This window comes from Anopheles funestus, chromosome 3RL (assembly GCF_943734845.2).
Source record: "Anopheles funestus chromosome 3RL, idAnoFuneDA-416_04, whole genome shotgun sequence".
Lineage (NCBI taxonomy): Eukaryota > Metazoa > Arthropoda > Insecta > Diptera > Culicidae > Anopheles > Anopheles funestus.
Window position 1 is genome coordinate 57,179,944 of NC_064599.1, and position 18,331 is coordinate 57,198,274.

The window sequence follows — 18,331 nt, forward strand, 5'->3', positions numbered from 1 at the left end:
TAAAACACAGTGTGATAAGAAATTCGCGGATGCTTCTTCCGCTTGCTGCATTTTATTTGTCTTATAAATACAAAAAAGTTTCTCTTGTTTCACCTGGTTAATATTGAACATCTCGTTGTTTTTGTTTTTTTCTACTCCCAAAATACTTCACCATTCATAAATCCTTTTACTTTCGAATACATTTTCCTCTCGATATATTTATGCCAAAAACATCTTGGTGTTTTTATTCTCGTTCTCTTTAAATTCTAGGCAATTTTTCGTCAATTCGTAATTCGAAGGAATGCTACAGTCCACAGTTAAGAATTCGATATCAAAAAAGGAAAAATATTGTAGCTACTGTAATCAAATAATATCTGTCTTCTTAAATGTTGCGCATAAAAAAAGGAATAGCGATAAACACTAATGTCTTTAATATATCGTACTAGCACTTAAGGAAAATCAAACAGTATCTGTCGTCACGATTAACCACCATCAATCAGTACGTGGCGCAAAGGCATCGTCTGTCTTTGATGCTCGCACATATCTAACCATTTAGCTTCATAAACCAATTAAACGAGAAATGCAAAATGGAATACTCTTATAGATATAAATATCGCGTTATTCTTCAAAAAAAAAAGCGGAACCAGTTTTATATGGAAATAAAGGAAAGAAAAAAAAATCGTACTCCGATCGTAAGAAAAAGTGTAACCATAAACGCGCTGATACTCTTTGCCTGACAAATCCGGAATGTTGAACCGATTGGTTACTTTCAATATAATTAAGTTGGTCTTTTGTTTGTTTCGCTTCATATCACTAATGTATATAAGGTATATCTTCTCTCTCTCTCTTTTACATTTTTCTTTTCTTCCGTTTTAGAACGTTTTTAGCACGAAAGCATATGCTGCGAGTTGGAGTGTAAACACAGATTTCTGTCTGCAGAGTTTCTATTGTCGAAAAAAACAGACTTATTCCTCCACGCGGAATGGAACGCAAAAGGAGAACTAGTGGAAAGTACCGGTGGACGCCGGCGTGGGAAGGTAGGGCAAGTATAATATGTTGCATTAACTTATGGAATTCTAATGTTCTTAAAAAAAACTATAATGGATACTGAGCTTACTGACTAACTGCACAAGACAAGAGAAAAGAAAGGGAGCTTGTGGTTTAATAATTTAAGAAGAAAAAAATCGAATAAACTTGCAACAACGGTTGCTAGATCCGGTTGAAAGATCGGCTTGATCGAGACGTATTTTAAGGGCGCCGCGTAGGGCTCCAAAAAACCCATAATCAGCTTAAGTTTTGCTTCGTGGCTTTTCATGATTCCCTCCTCTCGACTTTACGGCGTACCTTGCATCTTTCCTGATCTCTTTTCCTGGTGAGATGTGATTAATATCTCATGTGCGCCAGATCAGCTCAACTCACCCTCAACTCAGCAGTATCTCATCTCACGCTATATGTAATCAAGAGAGTCGCACACTATGCTTAATCGTGCTAGGTATGTTGTAATTGAATTTACCAAAATCTTACCAAAATAATAATAATAATATAGTTGAATGATACAAAAGTGTAGTTTACTAAAAAAAAAGCTGATGTTCTCACAGTACAGAAAAAATGGGCTGTTTCGAAATGGTATTTATAACTATTGTAGATAAAAGGAAATTTCCAAAGACCGCTCTGCTGCTCGCTACTGAGTGTAGAGTCTTCGTTACAGTTAAGAACACTTAAGTAAGCATAAGTGTAATATGATAGCTCCACACAAAAAGTGATGGAACTCTGCTTGTCTCTTCCTTGCTTTGTAAATGTATGCTTCAATTAAATCGAATACACACACGCACTCTGCGCCTTATTGCCCCAAATCGCAGGCTAAATATAATAATATCTACCGCACAGAACGTTCGATACGTACGTGTTCGTTATTGCTTATTAGATCGCATGGACAAAACAGCCTATCGCCTATTGGAAGTACAAAGACCTGTTAATGCATAAAACTTTTTTTCTCTCTCTCTCTTAAGCTCCTCATCAAACAACTACGGCGCCTATTATCAGCAAAGCACACACTTACTTATCGAGGTCATTCAGTGAGGTTGATGAGAGTTGCTCCACAGCAGCGTTTTGACTTTTCCTGCTGCAACGATCCCGCTTCACTGTCGATGATCCCGCAGCATCGGCATCAGCTCCGTACTGACCGCAGGAACTCGGACCGACATAATCATCCCCGCTGTCATCGTCGCCATTATCGTCGTCGTCATCCTCCTCGGTTGAGGATGGCAATCGCTGTCGACGTTTCTTACGTTTTCGAGACTCTTGCTGCCGCTGCTGCTGCTGCTGTTTTGTGCGTCCGCCCGAACCCGTTCCTCCGCTCTCCAGCTCCGAATCGAGCTGTTCGCGTTTCGTAACAATAGTGGCGGCTCTCTGCTCGTCGTAAGTAGCATTTTCTTGCTTCATAATCTCACCACTATCCTTCCCGAAACCGACCGCCAAACCAACGCGACGGTTTCTCTTGCCTTCCGTTGTTGCATTTCCACGATCCTTCTTACCGTTGCGCTTGGTTCGCGCTTTACGGCCACCGGCCGCCGTCTTCTGCTGACAGTGGAAGATGTGTTTCGAAATGGCGCTCTTGTTTTTAAACGGACGGCCACAGAAGTTACACACCACCTCGACCCCATCCATTTCGTGCAGCCGCGCGTGCTTGGAGTAGTTGCTCGGATCGGTAAATGCTTTGCCACAGATCTCACACTGGTACGGCCGGTAGCCGATGTGTCGGTACGTATGCGCCCGGAACTGGTCCTGGCGGGCAAACACTTTGCCGCATACGCCGCAGGTAATTCCCTTAAAGTCGGGTTCACTTTTCGCGTGCATTGTCTTGTGGCGCTTCAAATCGTACGGACGCTCAAAGTCCTTGCCGCACTGATCGCACACGTGTGGCTTCGGCAGTGGCTGTTGATTGTGACGCCGCACGTGCTTGTGTAGATCACCGGAACCGATAAAGGCGAAACTACATTCCACCACCGGACACTTGAACGGTCGATGGCCAGTGTGTATGCGAACGTGGCGCGTTAGATCGCCGGTTTGGACAAAGGTGCGGCCACAGTATTCACACGACCGTCGCTTAATGGCTGCATGTACCGTGTCGAGATGTTCCTTGATCGTCGCCTTACCCGTAAACTGGCCACCGCAGATCGTACAGGTGTAATGCGTTTCGCCGGTCATTTCCGATTCGAGCATCGTCACCTTGGCTGCCTCGAACGGTGTCAGCTTGTCCAAATCTTCCGGGTCCGGCTTTTCCATCTTCGTTGATTCCATTACCGGCGTTATTGACGTTTCGCGATTTGCATCATTGTGTGGTTTGCTGCCCGGTAGTGGCGCATCGGTTGTAACGGTTTCGTCCGTTTCCGCCACAATGCGGTTGTTCGATCCGGAAGACGCACGATATTCAATCTTTACGCTTGTGACTGAGGGCAGATCCAACTCGTTATTGGCTGTTATTGGACTGATGCTGGTCGTGAAAGAAGATCCAGTTTCGTTAGCAATTTTGTTCATTAGACCATGCTCATCGGCAATGAATGGAGTGGATTTCCTTTTTCGTCCAACGGAAGCTTTAGTTTCGGCGATTGTCGCCTTTTCAGCTTTAGAAGAGATCATCTCCTCAATTGGTCCAGAACTAACGGTCGCTTCTGCGTCATTGTGTACTATTTCCGCAGTAACTATTGCTTCAACCATTATTCCGGCGGCTGTTGATAGTTCCTGTTCCGTACCAATTTCATTGTCTTCCATGTCACCATTTCTGGTCGACACGTGCGTTGGTTGCACCTCATGAATGGCAGGAGAAGGTAGGGTTTCATTGTCAACACTACGATCGATGGGTGAATGCAATTGCAAGCTCTGGTTCAGATCGATACCGTGATAGTTTACCATGTGCTTTTTGTACCACATCTCAGTCTTGAAGCACATGTCACATTTGGGACACTGAAATTCTTCTCCGCTCGAAAGCGCTGCATGTTGTGCAGCTTCGGCCGCTTCTGCCGCTTCCTTCGCTTTGGCGGACGGTTTTCGTGTTGCACGCACCGTTCGCTTACCTTTACGGCCCAGCTTTACATCATGCTCCTGATCGTCATCGTTCTCATCGTTGCCGACGGTGTCATCTCCAGCGCTGGTGACCCTACGGCTACCGGTGCGAACTTTTTGTTCCCTTTCTTCCTTCACCACCTGTTGCTCTTCCTGCGGATGCTTATCTTCCGCAGTAGCCACGTTTGGAACGGCCAGGCAAGATTTGGAACGTTCTTTTAGCTTTTTAGTTGCATTTTTTGTGCCTGCTTCAATTACCGATTCGATGCCACTATCACTAGCCGGGGAAGATTCTTTCTCCGTATCTGCGACCATGTTTGCTAGGACGATCGTTTGCTGCGGCACATTCGCTACACCTTCTTCCAGCGATGACGAAGCGGACGATTCACCACCATCACCACTGACAACGCTTCCCTCTCGTGTCTTTCCGACGGGCGGGCGAGCTTGAACCGGGATCTCTTCTTGTAAGTTACTCAGCCCGTTTACTGCCGTATCGTTTACACCGCTCGGTACACTGGCGACTGGTGTGGATACCATTTGCTCAGTCTTATTTTCAGCTACATCGTTTGCTACAGCTACTTCTTCAGCTGTACTTGCTATAACTTCTACGACCGTTGCAGTCGTTCTATCGGGTGCAACGGGTACTATCACTTCACTACTATCCTGTCCCACAGCAAGCGTTCGATTTTTCTGCACCTTTCGGCCACCCTTTGCCGGGGCAAAAAGGGCCGCCACTGATATGTATCCTTTTTTCTTCGATGATTTTTTCCCCTCGTCAGCTTGCGGCTCATTGCCGATCTTAATACTGTCATCGAAATCGTTTGCCCGGTGTGTTACAATCATTGAGGAGCTACTGTTGATTCCGGTTTCTGGTTCTTGTGCTGAAGCTAATTCTGTCGGTACTATAACCGATGGAACGGGTGTGTGGTATGATGATTTCGGTGGACGACCTCGTCCACGTTTTACAATCACTGGTGTTTGCTCGGGAGCTAAAAATTAAAAAAAACGAACGAATAAGTAACGTTGTAAAGATGGTCAGTAAAATGTAAATAAAAAATATGTAATATTGTTATTTTTTTGGTCGCTTCCACATAAATGGAGCAGCATGGTACTTCACTCACATCAACTTTCACTTGATAACAATTTACAATGCTGCAACTAACCTTTACCAAAAGTTCTTTATTGACCGTAAAACCTTCAAAAGGTATTGAAAGAAAATCAACAATCACCAACACTCACTCAACTTGTTCATTGTGCCCAAAAAGCGGTACACCACGGTAACACATTCATTTCTACGAACCACCAGGTAGCTCCATTTTGTTTTTCACGCACACCTGATCGAAGCAGACGTCGACATAGAACGTTTACCAAAAAAAAAAAGAAGAACACGCAACAACCATATTGCTATTGTGTGCAGCACACGGTGTTTCTACACACGTAAATGGTGGCGTTTCTCTAACGTCAATGAGCATACGTTCTACATAACCGGCCGGCGGTTGTTGAATGTATTGGTGCGAAAAGGCAAACACGCACACACAAATAAGCACAAAAGAACAGCAAATTCAAGCATGGATTAATTATGTGCTAAATTAATTACAATTGTATTTAATTAGTTTTTTTTATAAATAATATTTAAATTTAATTCCAATCCATGACAGCATATATACAATATTTCGTCGTACAATGTAGGAAAAAATAATCAAAATTCCCCTCAAAAACGATATTTAAATTTAATGCTTTTAATCTTTCATGCTTTTATACGTCAAAGATTAAAATCAGCACTGACGTAATTAAAACTGCATTAAAGTTCTATAAAGGAATTCATATTCTCTTTGTTCATATAAGCAATAAAAGAGTAACGTTGTTACGGTACCCAATACCTACCGGCAGTTACAGCTACATTAACAGCCAGTGATGGAGACGCCATTTCTTGCATTGTCTCATCCCGCAGCAACTGTTGCGTACCATTCGTCATGGGGCTCTGAATTTCATCATCCTTGCTGTGTTGCATTTTGTCAGCAGTTTCGGCGACATTTCCATTCGTGCTATTCAAAATTTGGGCAGCAAATGAAACAGCGACTGCTTCCTCCGACTGCACCGTCGACGAAGTATCGTCCAACCGTTTGGTGGACGACAGTACCGGCGCTAACGAAACCATCCGCTCCGGGGATGCCGCCATTGCTTCGACGGGTTTTACTACCACGGCAACTATTGAGGGTTTGATTTCGACGAGGGGCGTTGATGGTACGGACGGTGATACCGCCACATCCGGTTCCACATTCTCCTCACGTTCCTCGACGATCGGTTCTTGTTTGAGCTGCGTCAGCAGGACGGACGGAGGTTGGTGCTGCTGTTGTGGTTGAGCTTCCGCCGCTACCCTAATGGCGACCGTTTGCGTCGGTGTTGGTGGAGATCGCAAAACCGTCGCCGGAGCAAATTCACCCAACCGTACAACAGTTTCGGTAACGTGTGCGGGACGTTTCGCTGCCGGTTGTGTAACGCGATCCGCGTGTTTTTCGGCCGTTCGTCCGTCGACCAATGAGAGGGGCCGTTTCATACCATCGGTTAAATTTTTTGACTGGTTGTTCGTATTGCTGCTGCTGGTGCTGCTGCTGCTGCTGGATGGAATGTTATGCAGCGCAAAGTTAAGCATCGGTGCCTGCTTCACGCACATCTTGGGCCTTGTTGCCGGTGGCGGTGGTTTCTCCGGTTGCTTTTGTACCTTCAGCTGTTGATTACACTGCATCTGCTGATGGCAACGCAGCATAAATTGTTGCTGCTGGTACAGCAACTGCTGTTGAGCCTGTTGCCAGTCAATGCTACGCGAAGCTTGCTGCTGGTTATGCAGTAGTTGCGCGTTAATCGTAAATTGATCAGTCAACGACATTAGAGTTGATTGCTGCTGTAACATCACCAACTGCTCGGGTGATAAGTCCTTCATGAGATTCATCTGCTGCAACAGTGCCTGCTGTTTCAGCCGCATCTGCTGAAGCCTTTGCGGATCGTGCTGTTGCTGCTGCTGTTGTTGCTCTTGTTGCTGTTGCTGCTGCTGCTGCTGGTGGTGTTGCTGCCGCTGCCGCTGTCGCTGCTGTTGCTGGCGCTGTTCTTGCTGTCGTTGCTCTTGTTGCCGCTGCTCTTGTTGCCGCTGCTCCTGCTGCCGCTGCTCTCGCTGCAGCTGCTCTTGTTGCTGTTGTTGTAATTCTTGCTGTTTCTGCTGTTGTTGGCGTTGTAGTTCTAGTTGCTTCTGCAGCTGCTTTTGCTTTGTTTGCTTCAGTCTAGATTTAGGATGAATTTCATTCTGTCTTTTTTGTTGTGATTGCTGTTGCGCTTGCTGTCGTAGATGTTGTTGCTTCTGATGCTGCTCGTGCTGTTGCTGCAGGTACATCGGTAACGGTTGACTTTTAATCTTGCCACCTACAGGTTCGAGCGTAACGATTGCTCGTTCTTCTTGCAAGCGTTCCCGCGATCGAACAATGGAAATAGCGGCTGACGGTTCCGGTTTAGTAGCCGGCTGCTGATCGACGCCTCCTTTGGTGTCGATGATTTCCACCGGACCCACGTACAACGTTTGCACACCGTCATCAAACTGCACGGTAATTTCGCTCAAAAAATCATCATCATCCTCCACCATCGCCGGTGCCGTTGCCGGGGTGATAACCGGTTGCTCGAGTGATGGAGACGCGTACATGGCGGACTGCTGAATACAGTGTGATGGTTGATACGGATGTTGGTGTTGCTGCTGCTGCTGCTGCTGCTGGAAGTGCTGGTGGTGTTGCTGAAGAAAACCACCTGCACTGGGCCCAATGTTCGAGGTGGGTCCATACATTCCATACATGTTTTTAGCCATACCGGCGGAATGGTGGTTGTGGATATGATGATGGTGCGCCTGACCACCGTTCGTCGGAGCCTTTGCGGCCGATGGCGTTCTATAGTTTAAGGTCGCCATACCGTGGCTGATGTACGAGTGCGTTGGCATCGATGTTATGTTTACTAACACCACCACACTTCTCTGCTTTGCTACTAGTCGCTGGACGGAATGGACGGTATTCGATGCTTTATGCTATATGCTGTCTTTCAGTTGCTCTTACAAATGGAAACCCGTATATGAAATAAAATCGTTAAAAAATAAAAGCCGCTGGATGTATACTAGCGTCCTCCACCTATGTCAACGTGTTGCCGCCATTAGCCGTCTGTCAACTACACACGCGAAACACGGAACGACCGAAATGAAATGCGTATGGTCATGTACAGCAATACACACGCACACACACACGCACTAGTTCGTTTATAGATTTGTTTATCTCTTCGCGTTATATTTGGCAGATGGTGGAAGAGATGGAATGATGGCGACATCAACGCCGAAGCAGGCTTTGCAGCACCACTCGCTTCTGGAGGGTGTTGTGTTTCTGATGTACTGTTGACTCTACTGTTGCAGTGATCGGGATCGAGTCACTGCCGCTTAACTGTGTGTGTGTTTATGTTCCCGTTTTGTTTTTTTTATGCTGTCGGGGGTTATTTTTTGTTTTTTGCACACTTCCTCTTTGCATCATCCCTTAGCTCCAGCGAGTGATGTGGCATCTCCGTCTATCCTACTCGCTGGTCGCACCGTTGCTTCGCTTTCTCTTTTTCGCTTCCACTGATTCTGCTGCGTCTTTTGTTGGTTCTCTTGCTTTCTTCGTTTCGTGTCTTTCGTTTCGTTGTAAAACTTCGTCGCCACAATTCAACAGTACACCCTGCCCCACCCCACTTTCTTCTTCTACTCACTCTCCTACATGCACACACACACACGCTCGCACACAATCTCGCAATTCCGATGGGTACTAGGGTTTTGTTACTTTTGTAAGACTTTTCCTGTTACACGGCCATCGCCACCGCACCAGATGCTGATCACTCTGCTCGGAGGAATGTTTCTTCATTGTATCATTTTTTTCGCTTCTTTCGCCTGACTCACTGTGTCGTAAAAACGGCCTGTTTAAGACTACCCTCTGCGGGGCACATCGAGCCCGTGTACAAGAGGGCAAACAAACACACACGTACAAATTCACGTATGAGGATACCACAGCACAATGAAAGTATCAAACATGTCGGGGGAACATGCAGCACTACCCAGAATTTCAACAAACACTTTTTTCGAATAGATGGAAACTATTTATCGCTCACTTTTTTTTCTTCGTTTCCGTTTGTTTCACCATCACAAAGTGCGCATTATTACACCTAACGCCACCCCGCAGCACAAGAGCGACAAAAACTGAACCCAAAAAGTGGAATGTATGCAGGCAACTTCGCTACGTTGTATGCCGTGTGGTGTCACATACCATTTCGTTGAGCAAATCGTTCGCGTCCATCCGTACGCTTTACACAGCATAAAACTAACAACATATTAATGCAAAATAAAGTTTAAACGAAACGGTAGGCGCTGGAGAAAACTGAACGCAACTAAAAAACCAAGGAAAACGGGAAAACGCGTTCACGCGAAATGAAGCACAGGACGCACTACTACCTCGAAAGCGCGGCGTCAGACCATTTTTTTTTTGCTCAGACTGAAGAAAAGAAAAGAACATAAAACGCTATAGCCCTAGCGGAAGAAAGCAACAGGTTGTTGGTGTGTGTGAGCTTTCGAACGTTTTGCACGCACACCATCGCGCAAGATGGCGTGTTGATAGATTAAAACGCGTTGCGTCGTAAATCGAGCAGCCATTCGTGCTCGAAAAACGGTACAGGCGACGCACAACTTTGGTGGGCATATCGAAATGCGCTATATCATTACGTGGGGGCGAAAAGAGTGAAAACAGTATATTTTCAAGTTGCAACTGCATGTGATTAATTTTGATAAAGATAGCATATCAAACCCTGCTTAATTATAAAATTTCAAACAAAAAGTTTATCTTTCGATTTCATCGTAAACGTCAAAAATCTCGAATATTTAACGAAAGTACATGTCAAACAATTTTAACGAAATTTGTATGAATCTTGTTTGCCTCGAAACAGAATACAAACATGCCGTTAAATGAGCGGTTTCCTTAACTATTTGTGGTTTAGTTTGAGTTTTTAATTAACACAAATTTGTAGAATGTAATGAAAATAAAAAAGGATCACAATGTATCTTACGATTTCCTCTCGAATCAATTGCTTCTCTGTCGGCCTGTTAAGTTGTGGCTGTTTCTAGTTTAGCGCTCTAGATTTTTTTTTGGTTCGGTTAGAACGGCCTGGCCGTAGCAAGACTTATTTTACCACGTAGCAGAATAGTCAGTCCATGCTAGAGATGAGAATACTTACTCTTTTCAAAGAGTTGAAACAGAGTGAAAGAGTGGCTATAAGGATTTGAAACTCTTACTCACTCTTTTGAGACTCATAAAAATATTACTCTAAACTAATCCTTTAATACTTTACTCACTCACTCTCTCTGCCGACTATTGGCTCACTCCTTGGCGTTTTTACTCACTCACTCTCTCTGCCGACTAATGACTCATTCTTTTGCGTTTCAACTCATACAATAAGAGTGAGTAAGTGTTTTGGTACTCTTTTTGGGTTTTTAGGTCGTTACTCCTTTTGTTTTTGTGTTATTGTTAGTCACTAGTCGGTACAGAGAGTGAGTAAGTAAAAACACAAAAGAGTCAGTCATTAGTCGGCACAGAGAATGAATGAGTAAAAACGTAAAGGAGTAAGTAAAAGAATCATAAAAACTACTAATGCTGAGTTGAAACCATAAACTCCTTTGCACGATTTAACTCATTCACTCACTGTTACTCAGCACATATCTAGTCCATGCTACGGGGAGACGGTCTGGATGGGCTTTGATCCCCAGTTCTGCCGTGTGGGCCGGCGCCGTTTATCACATACCCCTATTAATTTCTTTCTAAATCTTTCGCTGTATCTCATTCTAGGTGCGTCACGAACATGCTTTAGCTTTATTTCAACTCTGGTTTGTCGGTACTCCTGGAAGATTTGGGCAAGAAGACGATCTTACTTTTTCGGATTTCCACTTTCTCGAGCACTCTAATTATGAACGGTGTTTTATAGGTTTTTTATAAACGCAATCCATAATCAATCTTTGATAAATCTATCTCGTTTATTTCGATAATTTTTTATTCTCCCTATTACCTTTGCCAGCACAAACGGTTGGCAAGGTTTTGATAAAATACTCTTTGGCTAACCAAAACATAGTGGAACCTGTGTTTGTTGTGGCAGCTTAGAATCAATTTACTTCGATGATTGGGTTTCATTTTATTTGGTTTATATTGTACACACGGTTTAGATCGCTTAGTTTACTTGTTACGACCATGACACGATCCCATTTTCTATTCATTCACACGCAACTACATACCCACTTATTGCTAAAGCCCTTTCTAGCTATTTATTTTATTATGTTCCATCCGATGCAATGGAACGGGGGAAATATTGTTTAAAAAATAAGAAAATTAAACCAAATCTACACATCCACGTTCAATCGTACGTGGGCTCTAGTTTGATCATCGATATATCATCGTCCAAGAATGCTTCGTTAGTTGTACCGACATTCTTCGACTGGCCAGAATTTAGTTTGAGATCGTTCAGGGTTGAAACTCCGGTACAACTTTTATCAGCCCGTAAAGATGACGCAGATTGATCCATCAGCAGTCCTGCATGCTGTACCGTATCGTATAACTCATCATCGGTACTATTCTGTTCCTGGTGCTCCTTCAGCATGTGCTTGGCCAGCTGATTCGGTTCGCTAAAGATTTGCGGACATTCGTCGCACTGGATCAGCTGTACCTGGAGGCTGGTATCGTGCACCTCGGGCACCTTTCGATGAGTTTTCAGATGAACATTTAATTGCTTCAGCTCCAAAAATTTAGCTGAACAGATGCGACATTTGAAGATGATAGAACCGTGGCTCCCAGGCTGGACACGCTGCGAAGAGTGTATAAGCTGATGCCGCAGCAGTGTTCCCCGGTATCTAAATCGATAATGGCACACTTTACAGCCGAAAGGTTTCGATTTATCGTGGTTCTTTCGCATGTGCATCGTTAAGTAACAGTTGTACGAGAACTTTTTATGGCACAGTCCACACTGGAACTGAAATGGTTCTTCGCCGGGAGATGTCGCTGTGGTACCAGACGCGGACCGTCGGTCACTACTCGCGGGAATGTCATCGATTGGTAACAGGCCGGCAGTGAAATGACCATCGCTTTCCAGCGACTCATCATGTCCCAATGATTCCTCATGGTTTATGTCTAAAATTGAAAGTAAGAAAAAAAATCTCATAAAGAAAGAATGAAACAATAGGTTCAACAATTATCTTTACAATAATGTATTACATACGTGCAACATACAAACAAAACATTACAAAGTATAAAGGAATGTATACTGAAATTAACTAAAAAGAACTCATTACACTAAACATTGGTTAAAACGCAAAGATGGGATGATTATTGAGATAAATGTATACATTTTAGTTTGATCTATAATAAGAGATGCAGTAAATAGTAAAGCCATTTTTAAAGCATAAAATGGTACAATACCAATGTGAGGGAACAAAAATGATAAATTAATGCTCAAAGAAAACATAGTTTAAAATGCTGCATACAAAAAATAACAAACCAACGAACAAACTGCAAGGATAAACTATGACTAGTAAAATTTTATAAACAACAACATGACAACTGCAACAGAACAATAGAACACGGTACATTGGTCGTGAATAATAGGGACGGGATAAATGTAAGATACGAACAAAAATCAATACTAGAATAAACAACTAACAAATGAACGGCCCCATCGTTCTGTGCAGTAATCACGATTAGTTAAGCATTGCAGTACGGGAATAAAAAACGGTACACACATTTATTTACTTTCAACAATTTTCCTACTTCTTTATCGTGAAAACATCGACTTAGGCGCTAGCCATTACCACCCCTACAACAAAAGCGACGAAACCCCAAAAGAACACGAGAGGGACGACGGCGGTCGAGAAGAAACGTAAAACAAAGCAGCAAGGTTCTTATGCTCAAACACAAAAAAGGGCATGCGACCGAATGGGAATTGGGTTTGTGGAAGGGTGTAATATGCGAGTGCATAAAACTGGTTTTAAGTTTCGTAGGAATGTGTATTTTTATGTGTTTGATAGGGTTTACATTCAATTTGGGGGTGAACAAGAAGGGTGTTAGGCGATTGTCCTAAAGATAAATTTAGCAATGAATATGGGAAGAAATTAAAACCTTTCTAGGTTTAGGTAATATCGAACATGGGACAGCATAAAGCACCAACACCAACATGTATAAAGCTATTGATTATTATCTACACAAAGAGTACTATTGTTGGATGAGTGGAAAAGACACATTACAGGGTTGTTAGGTCAACATTTAGCGCTTATATATCGAAATGTCCATTCTGATAGCTCCTCAACTGCCTTTAGCTTAAGCTTTGACAACAAGATTTTAAGCTTTGTACTTGAACCATTCTTTCGATACACTGTTTTAGGCTAATAATATACAATTGACTGGTTTTTGAGTGCACAATTAATTTAATTTGTTGTCTAATGTTGCAATACAAATCTTTAAGCTTTGGACAAACTTGAGCAATTTGTACTATTCGCAATTGAATATTTTATTATTTGCCCCAACCGGCCCAATAATTGTCTTTCAGCTTTTCGATAAACGATATTTTATTCTATTTCCTAATTTGAATTAGAATTTCATTCATATGTAATGCACGTACAAGCTTATTTTTAATACATTTTGCTTGATTTACACTTGCTCAAATTTATTTAAATAAATAAAAGATTCTCAAATTAAAAAAAAACTAAAAGATTCGTACAATCTGTTACTGTAATCTCTAAGCGAGTGTTGGAATCAAACCCATAATTGGGTGATATAATGATAAATACAAAATAAATGAAAAAGAAAAATAAATGAAGTACAAAAATGAAAGTGATGGTAATCAGAATAAAAAACATAGTAAATATCAAAGGAAAGAGAGTAGTTTAGAAAGGAAAATGTCTATACATTATAGAATGTAAGGAATCCATGTACAATAGAATAAGAACGATAGGGGGAGTAGATATTAATTTAATTTAATGTACTTCAATTTTAAGTAAAAAGTGTTGATGGAAACCGGACAGGAAAAACCCTGCAAAATGTAAATGTTAATTAAAGTTGTAAGTGTAAATACAAAATTGATGTATAAAAAATAAAAACTCAACACTAACGAAGTAGCCATCGTTTGCTTCGAGTAAAAAAGTAAAAAATCAAAGTAAAATAAGACAGGCCTCACATACATCCACATGACAAATAGGCAATAACCTTGTTGCGTAGCACAGCACAGTGAAGAAGCAAGAACCAAAAAAAAAGTCATCAAAATGGACAATTTCAATTATTATCTACGGGGTTATGCTGTTTTTTCCCCCCTATATGCAAAGGTCTGTGCACCGTTTTGCTGGTGGTAGTTTGTTACATCGTAAAGATAGCGAGAATGTTATAACAAAACCAAACCAACCGCACACACTAGCAAACGAAAAATGATGACTTTTGCAATTTGAGACACAATGCACTTGAACACTTATTGAAAGTTATAGAGCAAAATCAAGCAAACATTATGCAGAATTAACTTTATTGCATTCCAAACACAACCAAAATCATAAATAAAATAAAACGAAAACAAAAACGAACACATTTTATCATGCAGCACGAATAATGTATTGCTCGGCTCTTATCAATCCGGGAAGGTTCTCCAGCTCACCCAGAAACGCTCTGGAACGGGAACACTCACACACACACAGGATTCAATAGTGTGGTAAGAGGTTCAGTCAAAACTTCTCCATTTTCGTAGAAAAACTTTAAAATTTCCATCAAAGTAACTAGAATTAATCGATTTCAATGAAGGAAAAGGAAAAGAACCGGGTATGGGAGGAACTTTTTTTTTGTTTTCATTTTGCTAATACCACTTTTCCGAACAAATACACAGAGAAAACAATCACACCATGAAAAATGGCAACCACACGATGATGATGATGAAATCTGTATTGAGGTGGTAGTTTTTTTTTCGTAAAGTCAGCTTTATCGTCCGCTTGGTGCTAAGGCCGACCACATACATAAACTCTAATAGGGTTTCGCCATCAATTTAGGGAACAAATTTAAGGGTTTTAGCTGACCGAAATGGACTGTTTGAAGGCGGTATTAGATCAATAAATAGCATGCAGGAGTGGGTAGAACTATGCAAAGAAACAAAAAACTAAAGCGACAAACCCTATTTGAACATAAATACATTTGGCAAATATATTGAATAACACACCTAACAAAACAGAATGCTAGGCAAACTAAAAATGTATTCATTTTGATAATATGCATGGGATAAAATAAAATGATACAATAAAGAACAGAAGATCAACTAGCAAAATGTTGTGCAAACGACGTAGCAAATGTTCACAAACTTTTTAAATTGCAGAAAGTATACCATAAGCAATACTCACAGCTCATTGTGGTTGTGTTAGTCAGCAGTCGCTCTTTGCTCGTCCGTACAGAACCATCCATCAGCCTTCGTTTCATGCCTGGCATATCGGAAAATCGTGGCATCATCTTCGCTTGCGGACTACAGCTACTGTTCGGGCTGATAGAGTCACCAAGCTTCGACGACACGATGCCAACCTGTAGCCTTGCATGCTGCTCCTTCTGGTGCTTCTTCAGTGCATCCCGTTCGTCGAACTCCATGTCACAGACCGGACACACGTACGCCATATCACTAGGAGCTGCCGGTGATATCGGCACCTTGCGTTTGCCGCTCTGCACTGAACCACTTGGACCACCGGATCCACCAACGGCTGGCGCAGTCGGGGGACTGTTATTGTTGATGCTGGTATTATTGTTATTGTTTGTGCCCGGTTTCGCTACCGGCACCAGCCCAAGGGCGAACGGTTCCAGCACACAAGCCGAACGGTCAATCACTTCCGGCGATAGAGGCGGTAAGGGTGGCATATTCATCTGCATCTGTTGCTGCAGTTCCTGCTTTACCATCCGCTCGAGATCGAGCCGACGTTCCTTTTCCTTTTCGGCCGCCAACAGCTCGTGCATTTTCATGTGCGTATTTAGCACAGTTTCGCGCGCAAACGTTGCCTTGCAGATGATGCACACGTACTCGCTCCGTTCGCGCTCATCAGGTCGTGCACCACCCGGCACCCGGTACACCTGATGTGCCTTTTTCAAATGCATCGTTAGTGTGCGCTTGGCCGTGAATATTTCCTCGCAGCGGTCGCAGGGAAATTCGCCCACCTCGCCACTGCCGGGTGCTAGACCCGGATCGGGTTTCGTTTCGTGTACCTTGGCGTGCTGCGTGAGCTGAGGTTTGGTGGCGAACCGGTACAAACACACCTCACACTTAAACGGTCGATTGTGCACGACGTGCACGTTCTTGTGGCGCTTGAAGCGTACGGACGAGTTGAACACCTTCCGGCAGATCGGACAGGTGTACGTCATCTCGCCCGTACTGTCGTTCTGCGCCTCTATAACGTCTTCGCGCTTGATCTGGCCAGCACCGTGGGCGACGATCTTGTGCCTTACCAGACGCAGATGGCTGGTGAGCGTGCAGAAACAGATGTCACACTTGAACGGTTTGGCCGGATTGTGCTTTTGCACAATATGCATACGGCACTGGCTCTTGTACGGGAAGTCCTGTTTGCATAGTCCGCACACATGATTGCCATTACCCTCGTCTACCTGATAGTGCTCCTCGATGAAACTTTCCAGCGGGTCCGGGATCGGAGGTTTCGATTCCACCAACACGGGACCAGGCACCGCTTCCTCCTGTCTCTGTTCGCTATGCGGGACTAGCATGGAAACGACTGGGTATACACTAATGGCCTCCATCTCTTCGCTTGGTTCGTAAATCGTACTGCTATCGTATTCGGTTCTACTACCCGGTCCGTACTGTTCCTCATATCCATCGTCGGGAGTTTCTTCCTTTACGCGCATGAGACCATCGCTGGTCACGTTCGGCGGTACAGGGGCGCTATCCGGCTTTATCACCTCGCTGATCTGCGGGTTCCTTGATACCTTCACGGCCGTTCCCAGTTCGTTCTGAGCTCGCAGCTGTTCGTCACTGGCCAGGGTTGTCTCGTACAGGTCGTACGCCGACAGTAGCTTCCATTGGCAGTTACGACAAATTTGCTCCGGAAAGCCCTGTACCGTTTCGCGCTGGTTCAATGGTAGACAAACAGACAACAGCATGGCGTACAGTGTCTTCTGATCGTACTCCGGAACCGGACTGTGAATGGATATCATCCGCGGACAGGTGGAAAGACAAATGCGGCAGATTACTACCATTCTTCCATCGGGTGACCGTTGTACTGGTTCGGCCGCTGCATGCACTGTAGTTGAGTGTTTCGCTTCCTGCGGTTCCTCCATGTTCCGTGTACTCTTCAATCTCGCACACGCAACACAGCACACCACCAAATCCAACACTCGCGCCTGTCTGCGTATGCGGACTGATAAGCGTTGCAACTGACGACTCGATGCACCGTACTAGTTTGAATGCAAAGGGTACAAAAATATGAAACCAATGCACGGGAGAAAGAATTCTATTTTGCTAGCTTCACTGCTTGTTTTTTCGACAAATACAACAAATGCATTTGACACTTGAAGCACTTTTGACAAATGCAATCGACGTACGGGCAGAATTCTGCGCAGCATGAAATTCCATAGTTCATTATGACCGCGAGCGAGTCGAACGTACGACCACTGTTGTCGGACTTTTTTGTCGGAGTATGGTCGAAAGCGTCGAACACGCGTACGCGCGTTTCTTTCGAAAATGCATATGCGGTATCAGTGTGACCAGAACTACCGATTTATCTGTATTCCTTACGATTTTTGATAAGCCCAGTAGACGAGCCCCCTGAAACAACCATTTTTTCCTACCGAAAATCACAGATTTTTCTTAATATTGCTGAAGAAGTCGTAAATGTCATGAATGAAGTCAACAGACAATCAAAGACTGCATATTTCTACCGAGTTTTGGCTTATTTTGTGCCGCTGATAACAACAAAATTCACAACATTTCAACATTTCCATTTTCACTGCGAATATGCCTCGCTCACACGATTTAGCTGAAGAGAGCATGAGCTGAACAGAATTGGGATTATACCGACAACTACCGATAAACTTTTTGCTTTCCTACCGATAACGAGGAAAATAATCTGATCACACTGTGCGGTATGCCGCGGAAAACCTGCAGCTGGTAGGCAACTGTCAAACGATTTTCTGACATCCCATTGTCCATTCTACATTAGGCCACATTCACTTGAAGCGAAAGCAGGACGGGGCAG

The 18,331-nt window shown here is 43.5% G+C and overlaps 2 protein-coding genes across 2 annotated transcripts; both read right to left on the reverse strand.

Moving 5' to 3' along the window:
* Window positions 1-15: 15 nt before the first annotated feature.
* Window positions 16-9,786, reverse strand: LOC125770130 (uncharacterized). The gene is made up of 3 exons (XM_049439449.1): window positions 9,357-9,786; window positions 5,926-8,124; window positions 16-5,030 (listed from the first exon to the last, which is right to left on the reverse strand). Exons 2-3 carry the CDS (start codon window positions 8,015-8,017, stop codon window positions 2,035-2,037), a joined length of 5,088 nt encoding a protein of 1,695 aa, XP_049295406.1. The 5' UTR covers window positions 8,018-8,124; window positions 9,357-9,786; the 3' UTR covers window positions 16-2,034.
* Window positions 9,787-11,085: 1,299 nt separating this feature from the next.
* LOC125770146 (zinc finger protein 425-like) lies at window positions 11,086-17,681 on the reverse strand. Its single transcript, XM_049439477.1, has 2 exons — window positions 15,488-17,681; window positions 11,086-12,254 (listed from the first exon to the last, which is right to left on the reverse strand). Exons 1-2 carry the CDS (start codon window positions 17,412-17,414, stop codon window positions 11,485-11,487), a joined length of 2,697 nt encoding a protein of 898 aa, XP_049295434.1. The 5' UTR covers window positions 17,415-17,681; the 3' UTR covers window positions 11,086-11,484.
* Between the last annotated feature and the right edge of the window lie 650 nt (window positions 17,682-18,331).

Coding starts and splice junctions, on each gene's coding strand:
- LOC125770130 (XM_049439449.1), bottom strand. CDS start 8,017: ATGCCAACGCACTCGTACATCAGCCACGGTATGGCGACCTTAAACTAT. Junction 5,031..5,925: donor TAATGTAGCTGTAACTGCCG/GTAGGTATTGGG, acceptor TTTAATTTTTAG/CTCCCGAGCAAACACCAGTG.
- LOC125770146 (XM_049439477.1), bottom strand. CDS start 17,414: ATGGAGGAACCGCAGGAAGCGAAACACTCAACTACAGTGCATGCAGCG. Junction 12,255..15,487: donor TAACACAACCACAATGAGCT/GTGAGTATTGCT, acceptor TTTCAATTTTAG/ACATAAACCATGAGGAATCA.